The sequence below is a fragment of the Neolamprologus brichardi genome, chromosome 22 (genome assembly GCF_056152115.1).
Source record: "Neolamprologus brichardi isolate AB-2024 chromosome 22, ASM5615211v1, whole genome shotgun sequence".
Taxonomy (NCBI): domain Eukaryota; kingdom Metazoa; phylum Chordata; class Actinopteri; order Cichliformes; family Cichlidae; genus Neolamprologus; species Neolamprologus brichardi.
Window position 1 is genome coordinate 30,368,665 of NC_142124.1, and position 18,178 is coordinate 30,386,842.

At 40.9% G+C, this 18,178-nt stretch overlaps 3 protein-coding genes across 3 annotated transcripts; 1 reads left to right on the forward strand and 2 right to left on the reverse strand.

Moving 5' to 3' along the window:
- Positions 1-1,422: 1,422 nt before the first annotated feature.
- Positions 1,423-3,906, reverse strand: mrpl36 (mitochondrial ribosomal protein L36). Its single transcript, XM_087835258.1, has 2 exons — positions 3,767-3,906; positions 1,423-2,716 (listed from the first exon to the last, which is right to left on the reverse strand). Exon 2 carries the CDS (start codon positions 2,704-2,706, stop codon positions 2,326-2,328), a length of 381 nt encoding a protein of 126 aa, XP_087691384.1. The 5' UTR covers positions 2,707-2,716; positions 3,767-3,906; the 3' UTR covers positions 1,423-2,325.
- A 223-nt stretch (positions 3,907-4,129) lies between these two features.
- ndufs6 (NADH:ubiquinone oxidoreductase subunit S6) lies at positions 4,130-7,059 on the forward strand. The gene is made up of 4 exons (XM_006806653.3): positions 4,130-4,315; positions 4,626-4,679; positions 5,389-5,511; positions 6,927-7,059. The coding sequence occupies exons 1-4, from the start codon at positions 4,172-4,174 to the stop codon at positions 6,993-6,995; spliced, it is 390 nt and encodes a 129-aa protein (XP_006806716.1). The 5' UTR covers positions 4,130-4,171; the 3' UTR covers positions 6,996-7,059.
- Positions 7,060-13,647: 6,588 nt separating this feature from the next.
- On the reverse strand, positions 13,648-17,640 carry irx4b (iroquois homeobox 4b). The gene is made up of 6 exons (XM_087835003.1): positions 17,241-17,640; positions 16,734-16,919; positions 16,424-16,536; positions 15,965-16,121; positions 15,629-15,782; positions 13,648-15,515 (listed from the first exon to the last, which is right to left on the reverse strand). The coding sequence occupies exons 1-6, from the start codon at positions 17,283-17,285 to the stop codon at positions 14,929-14,931; spliced, it is 1,242 nt and encodes a 413-aa protein (XP_087691129.1). The 5' UTR covers positions 17,286-17,640; the 3' UTR covers positions 13,648-14,928.
- Between the last annotated feature and the right edge of the window lie 538 nt (positions 17,641-18,178).

The window sequence follows — 18,178 nt, forward strand, 5'->3', positions numbered from 1 at the left end:
GGTTAATTCTATTGCATTTAAAAAATAAATGATGATTTTAAATTGTATTCATAAAAATAAACCATGTTATCAGTAGGTCTATGCTGTGCAGTGTTCATTTTGTGTTTTTGTTTTAGAGATTTTTTAAAAGAAGACGGTGGTGGAAGTTTTGGTCAGTTCATTTGGGTCCTGATTTTAAAGAGCATAGAAAAACCTAGTGCACAAATCTTCCTGTTTTTTTTTTCCTTTTTGTTTGTATTTTTAATGATTTTACATAATGTACTGCCCTGGGTGGGTTGTGGTATTTATACTTAAGAGTCCAAGAAAACATATCTTACACCGTCACTGCCAGCTAGAACCAGGATGGAGCCATGGTTTTATTTTGTTTATGTTGAATTCTGACCCCACTATCCAAATGTTGCAGCAGAAATGGAGACTAACCAGACTTGGCAACATTTCAACACAATCTTCTGTTGTCTCATTTTCATGATTCGATGTGAACTGTAGTCTCTGTTTTCTGTTCTTAGATGAGGAATGGCACTTGATGTGGGCCTTTGCTGCTGTAGCCCATCTAGTTCAAGGTCAGACTTAAGGGAAATTGCTAGTGGACCGCAGTTTCTGAAATACCCGCCTGGGACCAACAACCAGGTCATCTTGACAATCTCTACATCGCTACTTGCCGCTATGTGATTTTCTGACCATTGTTACGGATTCAAATATTGGGGATGGATACAAGAGGAAAACCCAAAATAACAACACTGGTCCGGCCGGGTCAAGTCAAACAATGATTTAATGAACACACGCGTGGGAGATGGACACCATACAGCAGACAGCATCAGATCTCAAAATGGTGGAGCCTTGATCAAACTCTTATAGCCTCTAGTGGCCCCCACCTAATCATAAAAGCCTAAACATTCACATTCTTTCTCACACGCTACGACCTTGGCTCCCTGTTTATCTGCTCCTGCTGAGATGGGGCAGTATGCTCTGTTCTCTTCTAATCAGACAAATAAGGTGATGGCTTTCTGTGAACAGTATTTCTTATAACTCAGCAGTATAATGCATCATAAAACAATATCATTCATTCACAATAAATCAGCAGTCTAATGTAATGCAAATCAGTTTACCAAATGTAATAGTTATCACCTTCTTCTAATTCAGGAGAATAATGCAAACTAAAACTACATAATAATTCACAATCTTTAATTAGGGGTCTAACATGGCATAAAATAATATCATAATCCGACACCATCTACAGCTGAATCACTCTACCTAATAAAGTGGCCATTGAGTATGTATGTATGTATCTATCTATAGTACTGTGCAAATGTTTTGAGCAAACCCTCATTGATTTATATTTTCTTTGGAAAAAACAGGAAATAGGTTCAAAAATAAATGTAAATACAGTATATAAGGCAATAACATTGTTCAATTCTCACAAGCTTTAAAATCAATACTTGGCATGACCATGTTTATTCTTCAACAGAGCCTGAACTCTTTTAGGTCAGCTTTCTTGTCTTTCTTGCCTTTATTTAGTCATTAGGAATATTTCTCCAGGGTTCTTGAAGGACATTTAAAGCTCTTCTTTGGATGTTGGCTACGTTTCGTTCTATTCATCCATCAGGATGAGCCCACGCTGCTTCAGACCTTGTTGATGCAAAAATACTTTTCTGCTCCTATAAAACTTTGTTATCGTTGGCATTTTTTAATAGACTCAAGATGAGTTGAGTCAAGTTCAGACATAATTACTTCTCATTTCTTTAGTTGAGTCACGTACCCTAAAGAAGTGAGAATTATGTCTTTTGAGACGGGCTGCTAGTAACAAAGTGCCTAAAGACACAGTTTACAGTTTCTTTGCTAAGTTGTCTGCTATAGAAGCAACACTTGTGCGTTTTTAATGGTTGAATGATTGATAGGTCGGTGTTAAGTGTTTAAACAAATAAAATAATAATTCACCTAAAAATGGTCAGGTACAAGAACTGGACTGAAAATAAGTGAAAAACGAGGCCACTGTCTAAAGAAAAACTTTTGAAAGACCTTCAGAAAGTCTGATAACTATCGCTCAAGATCACATTTTCTTTTTACATGACAAAAAAAACCAAACAAAACAAACAACCCCCCAAAAACCCCACCTGGCTTTAGAATCAAAACATGCAGAAACAAAGGGCGGCTCAAGAGTTTTGCTCAGTATGCGTAAAAAATGTGTCTTTTTTGTTGTTAGGAGAGGAACTGTAGAGAGGTGAGAAGACTTCAAAGTATTTTTCAGCCAAACAATTTATTACTTCAGCACAGTTTTCGTAAATATCCACACCTTGGGTGCAGTCACCCCCACGCTCGTACAACACTTCAGCCCTGCCTCTGCTTGTGTCTTGGATTTGTCTTGCAGAACACAAACAATCGTCCCCTCCTTATAACAAAGAAGCAGTCCTTGCAGCGCCTCTTCAGGGCAGTTTTGGTTTTCATTCCCGCAGAGGGCTGAACGCAGGGAACATGCCGACACTGTCCCAACAGAGAGGTTTCACGCCGAGCCGGGAAGCCAAAAGAAGGGAGCTGGATGGAGCTGATGCTGGCCGATGATGGGAGAAATGCATGAGAACCGCCGGTGAGCGTAAAGAGAGATCTGTGAACAAAGGCTGCCGGTGAGGAGAAGGTCAGACGCCACTGGCTCATCTGGGCCACTTGCCTAGCTAAGGAGGTAGCCAGATGCTTCAGCAGGAGGGGGGCCATGGCGGAAAAGCTGCAAAGAGAATTCCAAAATGGATATTTTTTAGTTCCTCATGTTGTGATGCAGAGCTGAAAAGATTAGTTAAGTTTTTCACTAGGCAAGTATTAGCCATTCATCAAGCAAAAACTATTGAAAGTGTGACAGTTACTGAAGCTCCACGTTCTTAATTGGGTGGATTCACCAGCTGTTTAAAATAAGTGCATTAAAATCTTTTGGTCAGGTGAAACAGGGCATCCAGAGAGGTCATCTTAGTCTAGGAAGGTGACATTTCATTGGGAATCAAACTGTCACACAAAATCACAAAACATTAATTCATACGGACCTATCCTGGGGTTCTTAGTTTCTCATCTGTCTAAAACATCCTGTTTTGGCTCCCTCGCCCCTCCCTTTGAGCCCGCACTCTTCTAATTGGCTGCCCCTCACAAACCTAAAGTTTTGACAGGAGGCGGAGCTGCGTGCCTGACATGACCACATTTGGAATACCTGTCCTAACTGACATCATACAATGTTTAGAGTAGAAAAAAAAGTATCAAATTTGAGTTTTTTGGTCAGAGTAAATTCTTGCACATATGCCGACTTCTTTACTTAAAACCTCGGCCTTTATAACACAAGCATCACCCATTGCAACACGACATAAATGAGAGGAAATAACAAAAAGCACAATACACCGCCTTAAATAACGTTTTAATACTATTCGAGATGAACAAACTAGCCTGGGCTAACAAAGGTAATCATATTAACATGTTTTTTAAAATACAGTCAGCAACATATTGCAGAATAAGCACTACTCATGAGGCCTAGTACGTGAAACATTAACCAGCTACACACCAATTTAATAAAGTCTTCCATGGGCCTTTAAAAATGATATATTTAAAGGCTACTACCTTCCTTGTACAAAAAATCTCTGTACATGTAAAAATTACCACCCGGTGTCCACACAGCAGAGCTACGTAACGGCCAAGGAGACGAGCATGTCAGAGCTGACCTGCTAGCACTAGACCAAATAAGCATTCACACAGTCTTGCGCGGAAAACATTACAAAGTCAAACAACACAAACAAACCTTTCAGAAATCACTAGAAAGTTGAATTCATGAATTCATTAATGCCCCTGTAAGTACGTGTTAATCGCCACAACAAGAACCACACTGCTTTCTTGCTTCAAGTACATACAACAGCTTCCGGTGTATAGGAGGATAGTGAAGCCCTTATTTTTGCCTTTCAGGCAGTTTCCTCTCGCTAGTTTTGTGGGAGAACACATCCCCTCCTCCATACTAACAGTCTCGGATTCCGTCTTTTTAAATTTGAATTATTTTACATTTTATAATATATGTCAAAATAAATAAATGCACCTTGCTGACGCTTGCCGGTAAAGGTTCTTTGAGCCTGAAAAGCCAAACTCGGGGCGAAATTAAATTCGGTATAAGCGTCCTTTGCGAGGCAGTCTGGGAAAGCAAGTTGTTGTAAACATGGCGGCCACAGTGGGCAGAGTTCTGTCCTTCAGTAAAAATGTTAAGCTGCTTGTTTCGCCTTTGAAGCTTTCTGCTGTACCTGCTCACCGTTATAGTGTAGATGTTTCCACTACCGGCGAGCCCATCACTCACACCGGACAGGTGAGCTGAAAACTATCTGTCTGTTACTGTTATTTTACCCGATGGAGCAACGTTAGCTAACCTTAGCATAGTGTTACTGACGCCTGCAGCTCCATAGCTGTAGCTCCAAATTACTCTGCTTATAAGATGTTTGATATTTGAATGCTGGTCACTGATTATATTGCATACACAATATGCAATAAATCTAAATGTTTCATTTAGTTCCGCTCTTAAAACAGTTCTCATATTAGGACCACAATGTTAAATCACAGATAAACAAAATAACAGGATGCCTGTAAACTGCTGCGTGTAACTTGTGTTTTTCTCCTAGGTGTATGATGAGCATGATTACAGGAAAGCCAGATTTGTTGGCAAACAGAAAGAGGTAAGAAATAAGCACTTAAAAATTTGTTCATTTATGTATTTATTGGCTAAGCTTAGTGTAACCCCTGCTAACTGGGTTTAGGGCCTAGGTCTTTCAGATCCAAGGCCAAAACTGTGTGAATAACTTAACCAAATCAAGAATTGAGAAGTGTAGTCTCAAAGAAGACAAGCACTAGGATCCTGAATATACTGTGAGGTTGCAGACCAAGAAAAAACTTCAGTTTTTCAGAAGATACAACTTTAAACCAGACTGAAGTATGCTAAAGACAGCCTGGAGAAAGATTAATGCTTACTGGAAGCACGTCCTTTGGTCAGATGTGGGTCGTCGCTTTGTCTTCCAACATGACAACGAGTCAGAACATATGTTGCTCCTGGTGAAGAACTGCCCCCAAAATACCAAAGTGAATGTTATTGACTGGCCTGCACAAAGCCCTGATTTGAATCCCACTGAAGACAGAGGTCAATGCCAGTTTTTGTTTTTTGCAAAATAATTGTTTCTGTGTGCAAAGTAAATTAATGTAAGCATCCAAAATAAAACTACGATGTTTGGAAAAGCTGTTTTAAGTAGCACTTGGAAAATACTTAAACAACAACAACAACAATAACAACAACAATAAAAACATGCACATCAGTCCCCATACCACACTTAGCGACTTCCTCGCCGAGTTTTGGAAAGTACTTACACAATTGCTTTGTATTGTTGTTTAAAGGTGAATAAGAACTTTGCCATCAACCTGGTGGCAGAGGAGCCAGTGTCTGACATCGAAGCCAGAGTGGTATCTTGCGATGGGGGCGGAGGAGCGCTGGGACACCCCAAAGTCTATATCAACTTGGTAAGACCCTGCAGACACCATTAAGATAAAACTCAAGTGCTTGGTATTCATATTGCTGGGATAGGCATCAGATGGCATGAATCTCCTAAACCTAGCAGCTTTGTGCAGTGAGGGATCTCAGAAAACACAAAGGTGCTGTTGCACTGATGAAGCTGGCAGCATGATGGTTGGCACCATCGCCTCACAGCAAGAAGCTCCTAGCTCTGAATCCTCCTTTCTGTGTAGAGTTTGCCTGATGCCCCTGTGCCGCCTCTCACCCTCAGACAGCTAAGACAGCCTCCAGCCCAACCAAAACCCTGAACTAGATAAGAAAAAGAAAATAGACAGATGGAACGATGAAGTTTATTTAGCACTGAGGTTGAGTGATGACTCCAAAAGACTGTCAAACCCCGTTTCCCAAAATGTTGGGACGCTGTATAAAATGTAAATGAAATTCAGTTTAATATTTGGTTTAATATTTGATTCATGATTGTATACAAACCTGGGAAAAATATGATTTTATCTGAAAATAAAATTGATCAATTTCATTTTTCATGTTTTTTCTTTCTTTCTTTCTTTTTTTTTTGGGAACAAAGTTGAAAAAGGCCAAACAAAAGACTTGAAAGTTGCGTAATTCTAAAAGAACCAGAAACCATTATCTCACAATGGCTTTTACCTGATTGGCCATTTCTGTAGGCACAGGACGAGGCCATAAACTAATAGTGAAGATGGCTCCGTCTCTGGAAACAAAAATAAGCTACCGATGCTATCCAGACTTGTAAGCAGGACAAAGTGTACATGTATTCTAGCAGCATCGCTTTCTGAGTCTTTCTTACACTTACCCATTTCCTGGTTGGGGGGGCTGAATCCTATCCCAGCTGCTACAAGTAGAGCGGCGGGTACGCCCTGAACAGGTTGCAGGGGTCACACAAAGAGGCTGACAACCATTAGTGCTCACACACACACACACACCTATGGTCAATTTAAAATCACCAGTTAACCTAACCCCACTAACATGCCGCATGGATTGAGGGGGAAAAAAAACAAAGTAGGGCTCTTGAGCTGAAATCTTGTTTCAAGCAAGGATTTCAAAACTAGAACAGCTGCTCTCTTCACTTCTCGAATGTGTACAGTAGTGTGTTAAATAGGGTTTGAAAAATATGAAGATCTTCTTTTTTTTTTTTTTTTGCTTTATAAATCATTTGTATGTTCTGCAATGTCCCCACTTTTTACCAACAGTGTGGCATCATTGTTAAAATGGATAAACTCAGTGAATTCTATGATTTCATTTGGCTAACAGTAGGTTGGAGTAGAACAGTAGGAGAGATTATAGCCTGACTGCACATATAATCTGTAAAAAGATCATCTAAGATCTAGATCTAAGATCATTTGATGTAATGTTCCCAAACTGTAAATGCTCTTGTTTTTGTCTTCAGGATAAAGACACAAAAGTGGGAACGTGCGGCTACTGTGGACTGCAGTTCAAGCAGAAGCATCATCACTGAAACATTTCCTCTTTGCTTCTCTGTGTAAATCGCCATATTGCTCAATAAATTATATCTTGTCTGAGAGTTCATTCTTTGTAATTAAGCGTCCTGGAATAAAGACAAAGACTGCACTACACAAAGTTTTGTAGACAGTCAAATGTGTACAGGCAGTTTCTAATTATTGCTCTTGTAGATTTGAAGGCGAAGCTCTGAATAAGTTGCTGCTCTTACTGTAGATTCCCCGATGCTGCTGTACGTTTGGTTAATAGGATGCAGTTCCACCCTGTGACAGCCAGAGGTCAGCAGAGTCCTGCATATGTGTTTATTCTGAGGCTGGAGACAAAGACTGAAGGGCTTTCTTTCAGGAAATAAGACAAGTTTTACGTTTTCTTCTGTGGACACAGCAAAGTAAATTTTTTTCTAATATAATGCATTGAAAGGTGACGCAAACTTGTAATTAAAATCAATGAAAATACAAGTAGTGCACCAAAGTGTTATCTGCTTTAAAGTTATGATTATTTCTTTAGTACATGAAAGAGATGATAAATAGAGGACTTTTGTCAGTTGTTTACAATGAAGAGCGCTGAAAGGACCTTAACATTCCTCCGTCGGCTCCCGACGATCCGCGCTGGAAGGTCTTGCTCTGCCAGGATACTGTTGGGTGGGGGTGGAGGGGCAGTCTGATAGGACACAGCAGCGCGGAACAATACATGTTTGAAGAAGATCATATATATATTTCATCAGGCTTATTCTCCATAGACCTCTGCATGCCAAATTGGCCTGCGCTTGGCTCGGGCTCCAGACAGCACTAGCCTGTTCTGTCCCCAGTGATGCAGGCAGTGGAACTGCATTTTCCACACCATGGAGCTCAGGTTGGGAAGAGTTGTCAGGCTCATATAATTGGCCCTGGTGACTCCTGGAAGTGAGGCTTACGCTGTAGTTAACCTCATCTATAGTCAAGACCACAGTGGATGATTGAAGGGGAGAGAGGTGCACTGTTAAAATGAGGCAGGCGAGCCGGGTCAGTGTCAGAGAGCTGACTGGTTGGTCTTGCGGTTGGTAAGTCTGAGTGGTTCAGAGGCGGTGGTTGGATGGGTTGGAGGCATTGCCGGGGGCAAAATCTTCAGATGAAACTGAGCGTGTGAATCGCACAGTGTTTTAGTCCTGGGTTTGACTGCACTGCTTCATTATTCAGCGCCTTTAAATGCGCTGCTCCAGCATAATGTAATATTCTTCAGCATCATACATATATATATCAAGGAACTCCAGATTGCAAAGGTGGATTTAACCAATTTGCAGACTAGCTCATTCATAGGTGCTGTTTCCAACTGTCAAATCAGCGCGGGATTGAACGCTACATCTACTTACCTATTTTCCTTCTCCATAATATTAGATCGTAATTGGAAATATAACCCTTAAGCATATTATGACCTACAGTGTCGGGTCAGACCATGCAGACAAAGATAAGCTCAAATGAGACTGTAATCACACTGAAAATGTCCCCACCACCGAGCCTCACAGTAGATAATGGAGTTAAATGCCACAAAATTCCTTAGCACGGCGTCCTTCCACAACAATCACTCACTCCACACAAAACATCCTCCTCATCGCTGTAATTGCCCTATTAAAATATTTCTCCTTGAAGATGTGTCACATTACAGACCCCGCGGCTCATTAAGGAGCTCCCTGCAGCCAATTATCTGAGCCTCCATGTCTGGAAGCCAGTGTGACCAAAAGGGGCTCAGAGGCAGATCTGGGAGCAGCCTGTCCTCCTCAAATCTACACCTACTGTATGAGAGTCAAAACAGAAAACTGACCTTTGGTCATTGTCTCGGGGCGACTCCACTCAGCTCCACTTTAGAGTCAGGTGACAGAGCGTCTGACCTTTACCATGGAAATAATGACTTGTTCTTGTGCCAGGAGCTCAAAGGGTTACCGCAGGGAGCGAGACACCTCTGGCGACATGTGACAGTTTTTGGAGGAGAGAGTTTGCACTCAGCACTTTGATAGCCCCGGAAAACCAAAGTGTGTGTGACAAGACACAAGCGACTTAGAAGTGTGTGTATATCTATGCCTGCGTGTGTGTGTTTGAGTGCGCACCAGAGACATAGTGTTGAAAGGAAATAGGTGTCAGACAAGAGGTGCAGAGAGGAGTAATTTAAAGTTGTCAATACTTCCTGTGCAGACATTCCACCTGAAATTTTAAAAATAAAAGTGATTGTGAAAAAAGGGTCTGATTGTGAAGGGAAGAAGAAAAGAAATAGAATCTGAGCAAACAATACATGTTGATGAAATTCGGGCAAAACATTTGCAGCTTACTTTCCAAGGTCACAAAAAAAGCCCTTCGCACATGTCTCTGTGTCAACTATCCCTCGAGACACAAAGAGCCCAGAAACTCCCGGTGCTGTGAGACAGACAGGTAAACAGAGAGTCTAACATTCCCCGACCTGTGCAGCAACACACTGAGTCTTAATCACATTATATGGCCCAGGGAGCAGGCCTGCGTGTCAGACTGGCTGTTGAGTCGTTCGACTGTGTCGACAGCAGACAGAGGAGAGGTGAGACAAGTGGAGGGACAGAGGGAGGGAGAAGACGGAGGAGGGAATATGGAGAATGGGGGAATAAGTTCGGGAAGGAGGTAAGAGGAGACACGACATAGCTGGAGCAGTTAAAAGAGAAACGTGAAAAAAACAGGCTGTTAAAAAAGGGATACAAGAGAAATGTCACGAGGAAAAGATTCATGCTCAAAACTTTAGCTGCATTTCTAGTTTTAACATTTTTGACTGGGATTTCACTCAGTGTTAAGTTTACACACGATATCCTCCCCAAAAGCATTTATTTGAAAAGAATTTTGGTCTGATTTGATACTTTAACCATTAAAAGAAGTCTTCATCTTCAGTCATTCTTCTGACTAAAATGTTTCATTTTTGTAATAATTTAGGTGTTTAAATTCTTTTCATTACCATAAAATTAAAGAAGATTAAATCTAAAGCTGATTTATGTGGTTTTGCTGGTGAGAGTTGCGCCACATGGGTTACAAAACAGGGATCTGGTTGTACCGTTTCGCAAAAAAGTGATCCCGTTATCCCCTTCTGACTGGATCACTTACAAACTAGTCCCACCTCTCTACACAACTTAATTGGTTCTCATTGGATCTCATTTCTCCAGAATATCTTCATTTAATTTTTAATCGCTGTTGCAAGTTTCAACATCTTTAAGTCATAGTTTTTGCCCTTGTACCTTAGTTTTTAGTTAGTTATAAAATTGCTTTTATCAGGAAAAAAAGGTTGTTGATGAAAACTGTGACTTAAAATTATTGGTCAACAAAATGAGCACTGGTTAACAGCAAACTTATTGAAGTTCAAGCTGAGATTTTTAAAATGTCAATGTCATCAATGTCAACATTCATTGAGAACCTTTAGTTAGCTTTAGCTAACAACAATACATGTTAGCTGCAAATGTTTTGCCCAAATTTCATTAACATGTATTGTTTGTTCATATTCTATAAGTGAAGTTGTTTTCCTCTTTTTTATTTAAATGAAGCTAACATGGAAGTGTAAATAACTGCAGTTCCTTGGACAGGCACTTGAGGCTGGCTTAAAAAATTTAATTAGTCCAATAGACAGCATAAAAGATTGATGTAGCTACCTTGCTGATGTAACTACCTTGCTGATGTAGCTAACTTGCTTTCCTTTTGGAACCTCAAAAAGTGCGTTTTTTTCTTTTTTCTCTTTTTCTGACTGTGAAGCCGTTCCCTCATTGACAAGTTGTTAGCCAAAGAAGTTCCAGTTTCATATCACAAATAATTCTCCATTTTTTAAAAACATAGTATGAGTAAGATGTTGTCTGATTGTTACTCGGGTGACTCGGGAGTGACATCATTCCTGAGTTAGTGTGTCACAGAGGGCACAAAAACCTTTTTTACTTCTTAGCAAGGTAGACCAATTCAAGCATCACTAGCAAAGACAATAATATGTTTTTGAGGGTGGGGATTAAAAAGACTGCTGCAGCACATCCATGGATAGAGCCAAGTCAATGCTCTGCCTGTGGCACAAGTCACAGATCCACAACAGATTAAAGGTTCAACAGTTTTACTACTGTTTGCATCTGCTGCCTCCGTTTAGGAATGTAAACTTTAAGTTGCTGCTCCAACTTTCCAAACTGGAAATCCCATATCATTGAATGTTCCAGATGAAAATATTTACTTGGCACTTGGAACTCAATCTGGAACACATCAACAGAGCTGTTTGTCCGCTATTCAGAAGGTCGTTGACTGAATCCCTGAATCCTCTAGTTTGGATCCTGATGCATTTTTCGGGAGTAAATGTTAGAAAGTGCTTTGGAATATATAAAAGCACCGCATGAGTTTGTTTGTCACTGTGTGAATGAGAGTTGCCCTAGAAAGCCTGACTGTTCAGCTGAGTAGAAAGGTGCTATAAGTGGTGAGTGCTATATGGTGGTAAGTACCATTCCATTTACCATTTGCAGAATGTTAATTTTTAATTTTTATTTTTATTAAATCTGACCAAAAAAGAGTGAGCCCATAAGCTCCGCAGGAAAGTGTTTACCGAGATCAAGGCTGAAAGCTTTTTTCCCATAGATTCTGTAGGACCATTGCTATCAGAGAGAATGCAGATTTAAGGCACTTCTGCATTGGCTTCATTTTCCTAACTTGGAAGACACATCAGTGTTTTATGGTGTCTGTAGTCAGTCCTCATAGACTCCTTTTTTAAAATGTTCAGATATACCACATTAAAACTTTGCTTACATGTACAAAAAACAGTTTGTTCTCTATAGCTAATTCTTTTTCTAATAGCTAATTTGTTCTTTCTGGCCATTGTATGGGGGATGAATTTTCACAGTTCAGTCCTCTAACCCACAGGTGTCGAACTCCAGGCCTTGAGGTCCACTGTACTGCCCTTGTAGCTTCTTATTGGCAAAGCACACCTGATCTACGTATTCAGCAGCTGGTAGGGCAAAAACAAGCAGGATGTTGGCCCTTGAGGACTGGAGTATGACACCCCTGCTCTAACCTGTTTTATGCTTAAAGTTGTATCTTATCAGTTGTAACTGCATCTGAGTGACAGTTGTTTTTTCTTCAGCATTTAGTCATCGTAAGACACACTATGTTTGTTGTTCAGTCTCTCCAGTTCCTCATTTAGTTTGAAAGCTGTTTTCTGCTAGCCAAAATCAGACTGCCGTCCAATATGCTAGCACTGAATTACCGTAGTACCTTGCTAACCAAGCTAATGTTAGCTAATAGCTCTCCAGAGCTACTCTATCGTTCAAATGTGGGTGAAAATGTATTTAAATTAAAAGAAAAAAAACCCCAAACAATTAGAAAAAGAAATAAACTGGATTGTAACACCAAAATTACCAAAGGCTTAAAAAAGGCAGTCTAGAAACCAAAGTATGATGGCTTCAAGTCTTTTTTTTTTTTTTTTTGTACTAAGGTTATGCTAATGCAATCAACAGAGAATTATAACCAACAGATTGTTCACTTTCCAAGAGTTGGACTATTTGAAATGTTTTCCAGCTCTTTGATTTTGTTTTTTAAGATTATAGCTCTAACCTACTATTTTGGTTCTACTTTGAGTAACAAAGAAAAAAATGAGCAAATTGTAGTGAGGCAGACTTGCAAACAGCTAGTGAGTACAGTGGAGTGTTTATCAGCAAAATTGATTAATCATTTTCTCAGCAGTTATTTTAGACCACAATAGGAAATGAGTAATGCGCTCAGTTTCTGGTGGCCGTAAATTTCCACTGAGTGCTAACGTTGCACAGTGATTGAATGTGTAAGTAAGCAACCTTTAGCCATGTCAGTTTTAAGTGTACATGTCAGTACTGTGGTCACAGCTTCATGCTGCTGACCCTTAGTTGACAATAAATGTGTTGTTGCTTGTCTGAATTTTACAATAAGTATGTTATTATTCATGAAATTATATAATGAAAACACAGGCACAAACACTGTATTAAAAACAATTCCCAATTAACATATAAAGGGAAGCTGGACCTTTTCCTAACCAAAGCTAAGTCACGTTGACACAACTTGATAAAATGCATACTCCTCTCCCCGTACTCCCCGTTCTCTCTACCAGAGGAAAAACGTTTTTTCTCAAACAGCTAAGGGTGAGAGCAAGTATACCCTTATATCTCTTTCCCCACTTAGCACAAAGCCAACCTCTTATCTGGCTGTCATTCCGCGTCCTTCACAACACTAGTACTTCTTCTTTTGAAGTCAAATCTGCCTCAAGATTGTTTTTAAGCCAGAAACAAAATTGTACCTGTTCTGGTTCATTAAATTTGGATTGAAAAATGTAAAAATTTGAGAAAAAATATGAAAGATATATCTGCAGCCTACCAAAATAAGATCCCAGTCGCCAGCAAGCGGGAGAAAGAAAACTTTCCAGAAATAAAAAGTCAGATGTCATTATTTATCATCTTAGATCTTACTTATTTATGAAGCAGAAACAGAATGAAATTCTCGGTTGAATTCATCCTGAATTATTTAATTTGAAATGGTTAATTCCATACAAAGCCCAGGAAGATCCCTCCTCTGTTCTGATAAATACTTTATCACTGCTCCTAAATCGAAAACAGGATGAGCAGAAATATTGTTGGGGGGGTGAAGGAAAAAGACAACAGCTCTTCACTGTTTCTTGTTGTGCTTTATTTGTGAAATTTGTGGAGGTTCCTTTAATAATTAAAGTTGATGAAAACGCATTTTTTCTTGAAAAAAAAAAAGTTATTTAGGCTAATGATAACTGCCTGATTTCTGTTTATTATAGCAATCTTTTCTATTTATTGCCTGCATGAAAAAGAAATCACTAGAGGGGATAAAGACGTGACACTTAGTTAAAATTACTTAAGAGCTTTTATGAAGCATTTTGCTTGTGGTGGATTTTCTTGCAGTCCCAGGTTGACAAAGTCAAAAGCCGCCTAATGAAAAGAGACGCATCGCTGATTGCAGCTATATCTGGAGCCGAGGTGGAAGTGGCATCGATTTAACAATTTAGCAGCACCCTCCTCTGTGTGTTTCCATTAGTCACGGCTGAATACCACTCACATTCCCCCTTTCTTTCCTTCAAAACACACACAAATACCCTGTCTGTGGCACACACACACACACACACGCATCCAAAACTGCCGAGGTATATTCCCTTTCCCCTGAACTGGATTTATATCAGCTAACGTGATTCTACTATTGGTTCCAGACAGCGGGCAGCTAATGTAAGGGCACAGTCGGAGAACTTTGCCATGCTAAGGAACACGCCTTTTATTTCTGTGACTCAGTGCATGTGCAGGCTATAGTGCAAGTGTACAACACTGTATTTTTTCATGTGTGTGCATCATACAGCCTTGGAGCAGAGAAGTGTGCAGTGACAGTTGATCGTTGATGTAGTTTGCAACAGTCTGTAACTTGTAGGAGAGCATTGAGGATATCAAATTGCCACATTAGGATCATACACCGATAACTGACTTCACTAAATTCCTTCAATAAAATAAACTATTTTCCAATCATATCTTAGCAACTGTGACTATGCAGAGCGGGTCTGCCGGGCTTTGGATTTCCTGAAGCAGTGTGCATGGGCCTTTAGTAAAAGGAATGTCTTTTTTAAACCATTCTCTGAACGAGGAAAAACAGTGCAACGGGGGATGACACTGCTTTCACTTAAGCTTGTTAGCATGGCTCAATCTGGATTGTGAGCTGATAAAGATACTAAGATTTTACTCTAAGCATGACATTTTTACCCACTGTCTTCAAGCCCGCAAAAACAGTTGTTGAACTAGAACTGGCGGTCCTGCCTTAAAACAAAATGGAAACTTCAACAGGCAAACAGGGAGTGGCTCTTAGTGAACGGTCAGCTGATCAAGTCACACAGTCAAAATATCGACTTTCACTTTAAGTCGAGTTTAAGTCAGTCTCTCCCAACGATGGCTTGTTGATGGACTACAAAGCTGAAGCAGACCGTCCAATTTCAAAGGACTGTCCAGGTGTTCTGCTCTCTATCGTAGCTTCGTTTAGGCCTTTCCACACCTCAGCCGGTTTGGGCTGTTGGAAAGGAGGGCCGTGGAAAACGCCATCCACCCATTCTCTGAGTGTGGCGACTGGAGATTCCTGTTGCCTTTCTGTCTTGGTGAGTGCCATGTTGGTCGGATACCCGGGTGACGAGGAAGTACCGGTTGATGACAGCATACACGGCGGGTACTCGGACTGCAAGCTGGCATCCAAAGACACAGCAGTGTGAGCGATGGACCAGATTTTGGGTTTGGCGTCTGTGCTTCGAAGGTCTGCATTAAGATAGAAGGAGCTGCTTTGGTGCTGGACCGGTGTGAGTTTGGGGCAGTCAGGGGACAGTCTCTCTTTTCTGTGCAGTGTATCTGGGTTGTGTGCGAGATGCACGTGGGGTAGCTCTGTGTTTGGGTTCACTTCATTGTCCTCAGGTAGAAACTGTGGCTTCGGATCACAGTCAGAAGCATCAGACTCCAGCAGATCGAAGTCCTCAAGATCACTCTGCAGGTCTGCGCACTGTTGCTCTGAGAAAAAACAAATGACACCGACAGTAAAGAGTCTGTGCATAACAGTCAAAGCTTGGGAAACCATGAAACAAAGCAAACTTTGCTGGCAGACTGATTTAGGACTTGCATACCAGGAAGCTCCTTGTCACTTTTAAGTGGCTTCTCAGCTTCATCACTGTCATCTTCACAGCCTCGGTCATCTGAGCTTTTACAAGCCCGTGGTGACCACGTCACCTTGTTCTCCTTTTTCAATCTCCTGCGTGCATTTGCAAACCACGTAGACACCTGAGGGAAAGAAGGAGAAATCAGAAGCGAACGTAAAGTTAGAAAAGGAGGAGAAGGAAAGTCGAAATGTGGAAAAATGTACTATTTGTATGGAATTAGGAAAAGGTGAAAATCAGACACATTATCATGCAACAGAACCAAAAAATTTCCCGATAAACATCAAATATTTTACAAGAACCCACTTGCGTAAGCGTCATTCTGGTGATGATGGCAAGCATTATTTTCTCCCCTTTAGTGGGGTAGGGGTTCTTCTGGTGCTCCTGCAGCCAAGCCTTCAGGGTGCTGGTGGTCTCTCGGGTGGCGTTTTTACGACGCGAAGCGCCGTCTGAGCAGGAATAACTGAGCCAGATGATGAGAATCAAATAAACAGTTAGCTCATACCAAAAGTAAGTGAAAAACAGAGGAAAAGAAAACTCGATATTTGTAAGAATGTGGTATTATAAATTACAATTAAATTTGAGTAAATTACAATAAAACACTATAAATATAATAAATCTTATTATAGTATAACACTGACTCCATAAACCTGCTACAGACTGTTTTTTTCCCATCATTCTGAAGTAATGCTGACACCGATATTTTACAGTTATCATGTTAAAATATGTTTTAATTTAAGCATGAAAGCATTCTTGTTCACTTACCCATATCTGTCATAAGGATATTGTCCAAATGTGTATTCATAAGGATAATAGGCAGGAGTCTGAGATGTCCCCACATGCACAGATGCAGCTCCTTCTTTGTGATCTAGTGGCCCCTGAAAATATTGAAAAAATGAATGCCTAATCAAGGTTAAAACTTTTATTTATTTATGTGTTTTCAGAAATGTTCCTGCACAAGAGACAATCTTTACACGTTTTTACCGTAAGGGCAAAACGAATAAGAAAAAAAATCCGGAAGTGAACACTTTGAAAGCCGAGAATTAAAGAGTTAGAAGTGAAGTGTGACACTCACTCTGGAATAGAGAGCGGCGTCCGTAGCGCAGGTGTTGTAATAGCTCTGGCTCTTTGGATAAGGGCCGCTGTAGACGCCGATGCCTGCTCCTGGGGTGAGCTGGTGGCCCGGTGAGCGCAGCACCGGGTGGGACGGGGGGGTTCCCGGCTCCAAGCAACCGGCCAGGGAGCCTGAAGTCATCAGAAACTAAGGAAAAATGTATGAAACGAACTCAAAGATATCCATAAAGGAAAGGGAATCTGGTGTGTATAGAAACTCTGTTACGTACACTGGCGCTTAAATGTCTCCTTACTTTCACAAATGAGCAAATGTTTAATCTCAGTTATTTTCTCAAAAGCAAAGCAAAAGCTGATTTAAAACAGCACCGACGTGCTGATTTTGTCACATTTTCTCCATAGTGGAGTTGTTGATGGACTATTTTTTGACCAGTTAAAATCGATTTATCCTCCTTATTTAGCTCAGGTCCTCGTCAATAACATCAAAGACAAAACAAAATACTACCCGTACCTGTGGCGTGGTGGAGTAGGAGTATCCCAGCTGAGAGTAAGCCATGGTTCAAATGTGACCAAAGAGGAAATAAGTGGAGTGCAGATGTGGAGCGACTTCCAGCAGCATCCGTACCAAACGCAGATTTTAAAAAATTATTTTAAATTATTTTGCCCTGACACTAGTTCAGAGATACTTTCCGGTCAACTTTCCAGCTTTTTTTAAAATGAGAATTTCATCTACCATCTCGTCCAAAAGTGGACACGCGGACATTTACGCAGCGCTTTCATTTTACGCACAAGCGCTGACGGACTTTCAAAGTAACTTCTCGGCTTCACCCGCAGTTTCCACCTCATCCACTAGACTGCTCCTGCTCTTTAAAGTGTCCCTGCTCTCTTACAATCCAACGCCAGTTTGTGTGTGTGATCAAACCACGCATCTCTCCGTGATGCGCTCTTTGGTTTTTAAGGCGCGTCTGTCTGACGTCAGCCTGGACTCCGCGCGAGTATGTGTGTGTGTGTGTGTGTTACTCGGTGTTCATATCAAGATGAAGAAACTCACTCCTAATTAATTCCCTCCCAGTTTCCTTTCGCCTCTTATCCAAGAGAACAGCTCTGCGCAGCGATGCTCCCGAGAGTCCCCAGGCGTAAAGAGAGTTGTGATCAATTCTCCTCTCTCAATAAACACAGGCGCACAGCTGCACACGTCCACGCACGCATTTACACTGGCACACATGGCCAGAGGGGGTGGGATCGGGAACGTGATGCGTTGACACCACATTGACACGCGATGATTGATGACTACAACCTGATATTAGCATAATCGTTTTGCCCTGTTGTTTAGATAACTTGTCACCACGGAGAAATCTCGCTGTCACCCACATATTCATGAGTGGGGGAATTTCAGGTCTCCTCCAAGCAAATTAATCAAAGAATAAACATTCCATGCATTCCCTTGAG

What these genes read in the sequence shown, in the direction of transcription:
- ndufs6 (XM_006806653.3), top strand. Translation starts at nt 4,172, where the DNA reads ATGGCGGCCACAGTGGGCAGAGTTCTGTCCTTCAGTAAAAATGTTAAG. An exon ending in CCATCACTCACACCGGACAG is followed by an intron (nt 4,316 to 4,625) that starts GTGAGCTGAAAA and finishes TTTTTCTCCTAG; the next exon opens with GTGTATGATGAGCATGATTA. An exon ending in CCAAAGTCTATATCAACTTG is followed by an intron (nt 5,512 to 6,926) that starts GTAAGACCCTGC and finishes TTTTGTCTTCAG; the next exon opens with GATAAAGACACAAAAGTGGG.
- irx4b (XM_087835003.1), bottom strand. Translation starts at nt 17,285, where the DNA reads ATGGCTTACTCTCAGCTGGGATACTCCTACTCCACCACGCCACAG. An exon ending in TATCCTTATGACAGATATGG is followed by an intron (nt 16,122 to 16,423) that starts GTAAGTGAACAA and finishes CATCTGGCTCAG; the next exon opens with TTATTCCTGCTCAGACGGCG. An exon ending in CCAGAATGACGCTTACGCAA is followed by an intron (nt 15,783 to 15,964) that starts GTGGGTTCTTGT and finishes TCTTTCCCTCAG; the next exon opens with GTGTCTACGTGGTTTGCAAA.
- mrpl36 (XM_087835258.1), bottom strand. Translation starts at nt 2,706, where the DNA reads ATGGCCCCCCTCCTGCTGAAGCATCTGGCTACCTCCTTAGCTAGGCAA.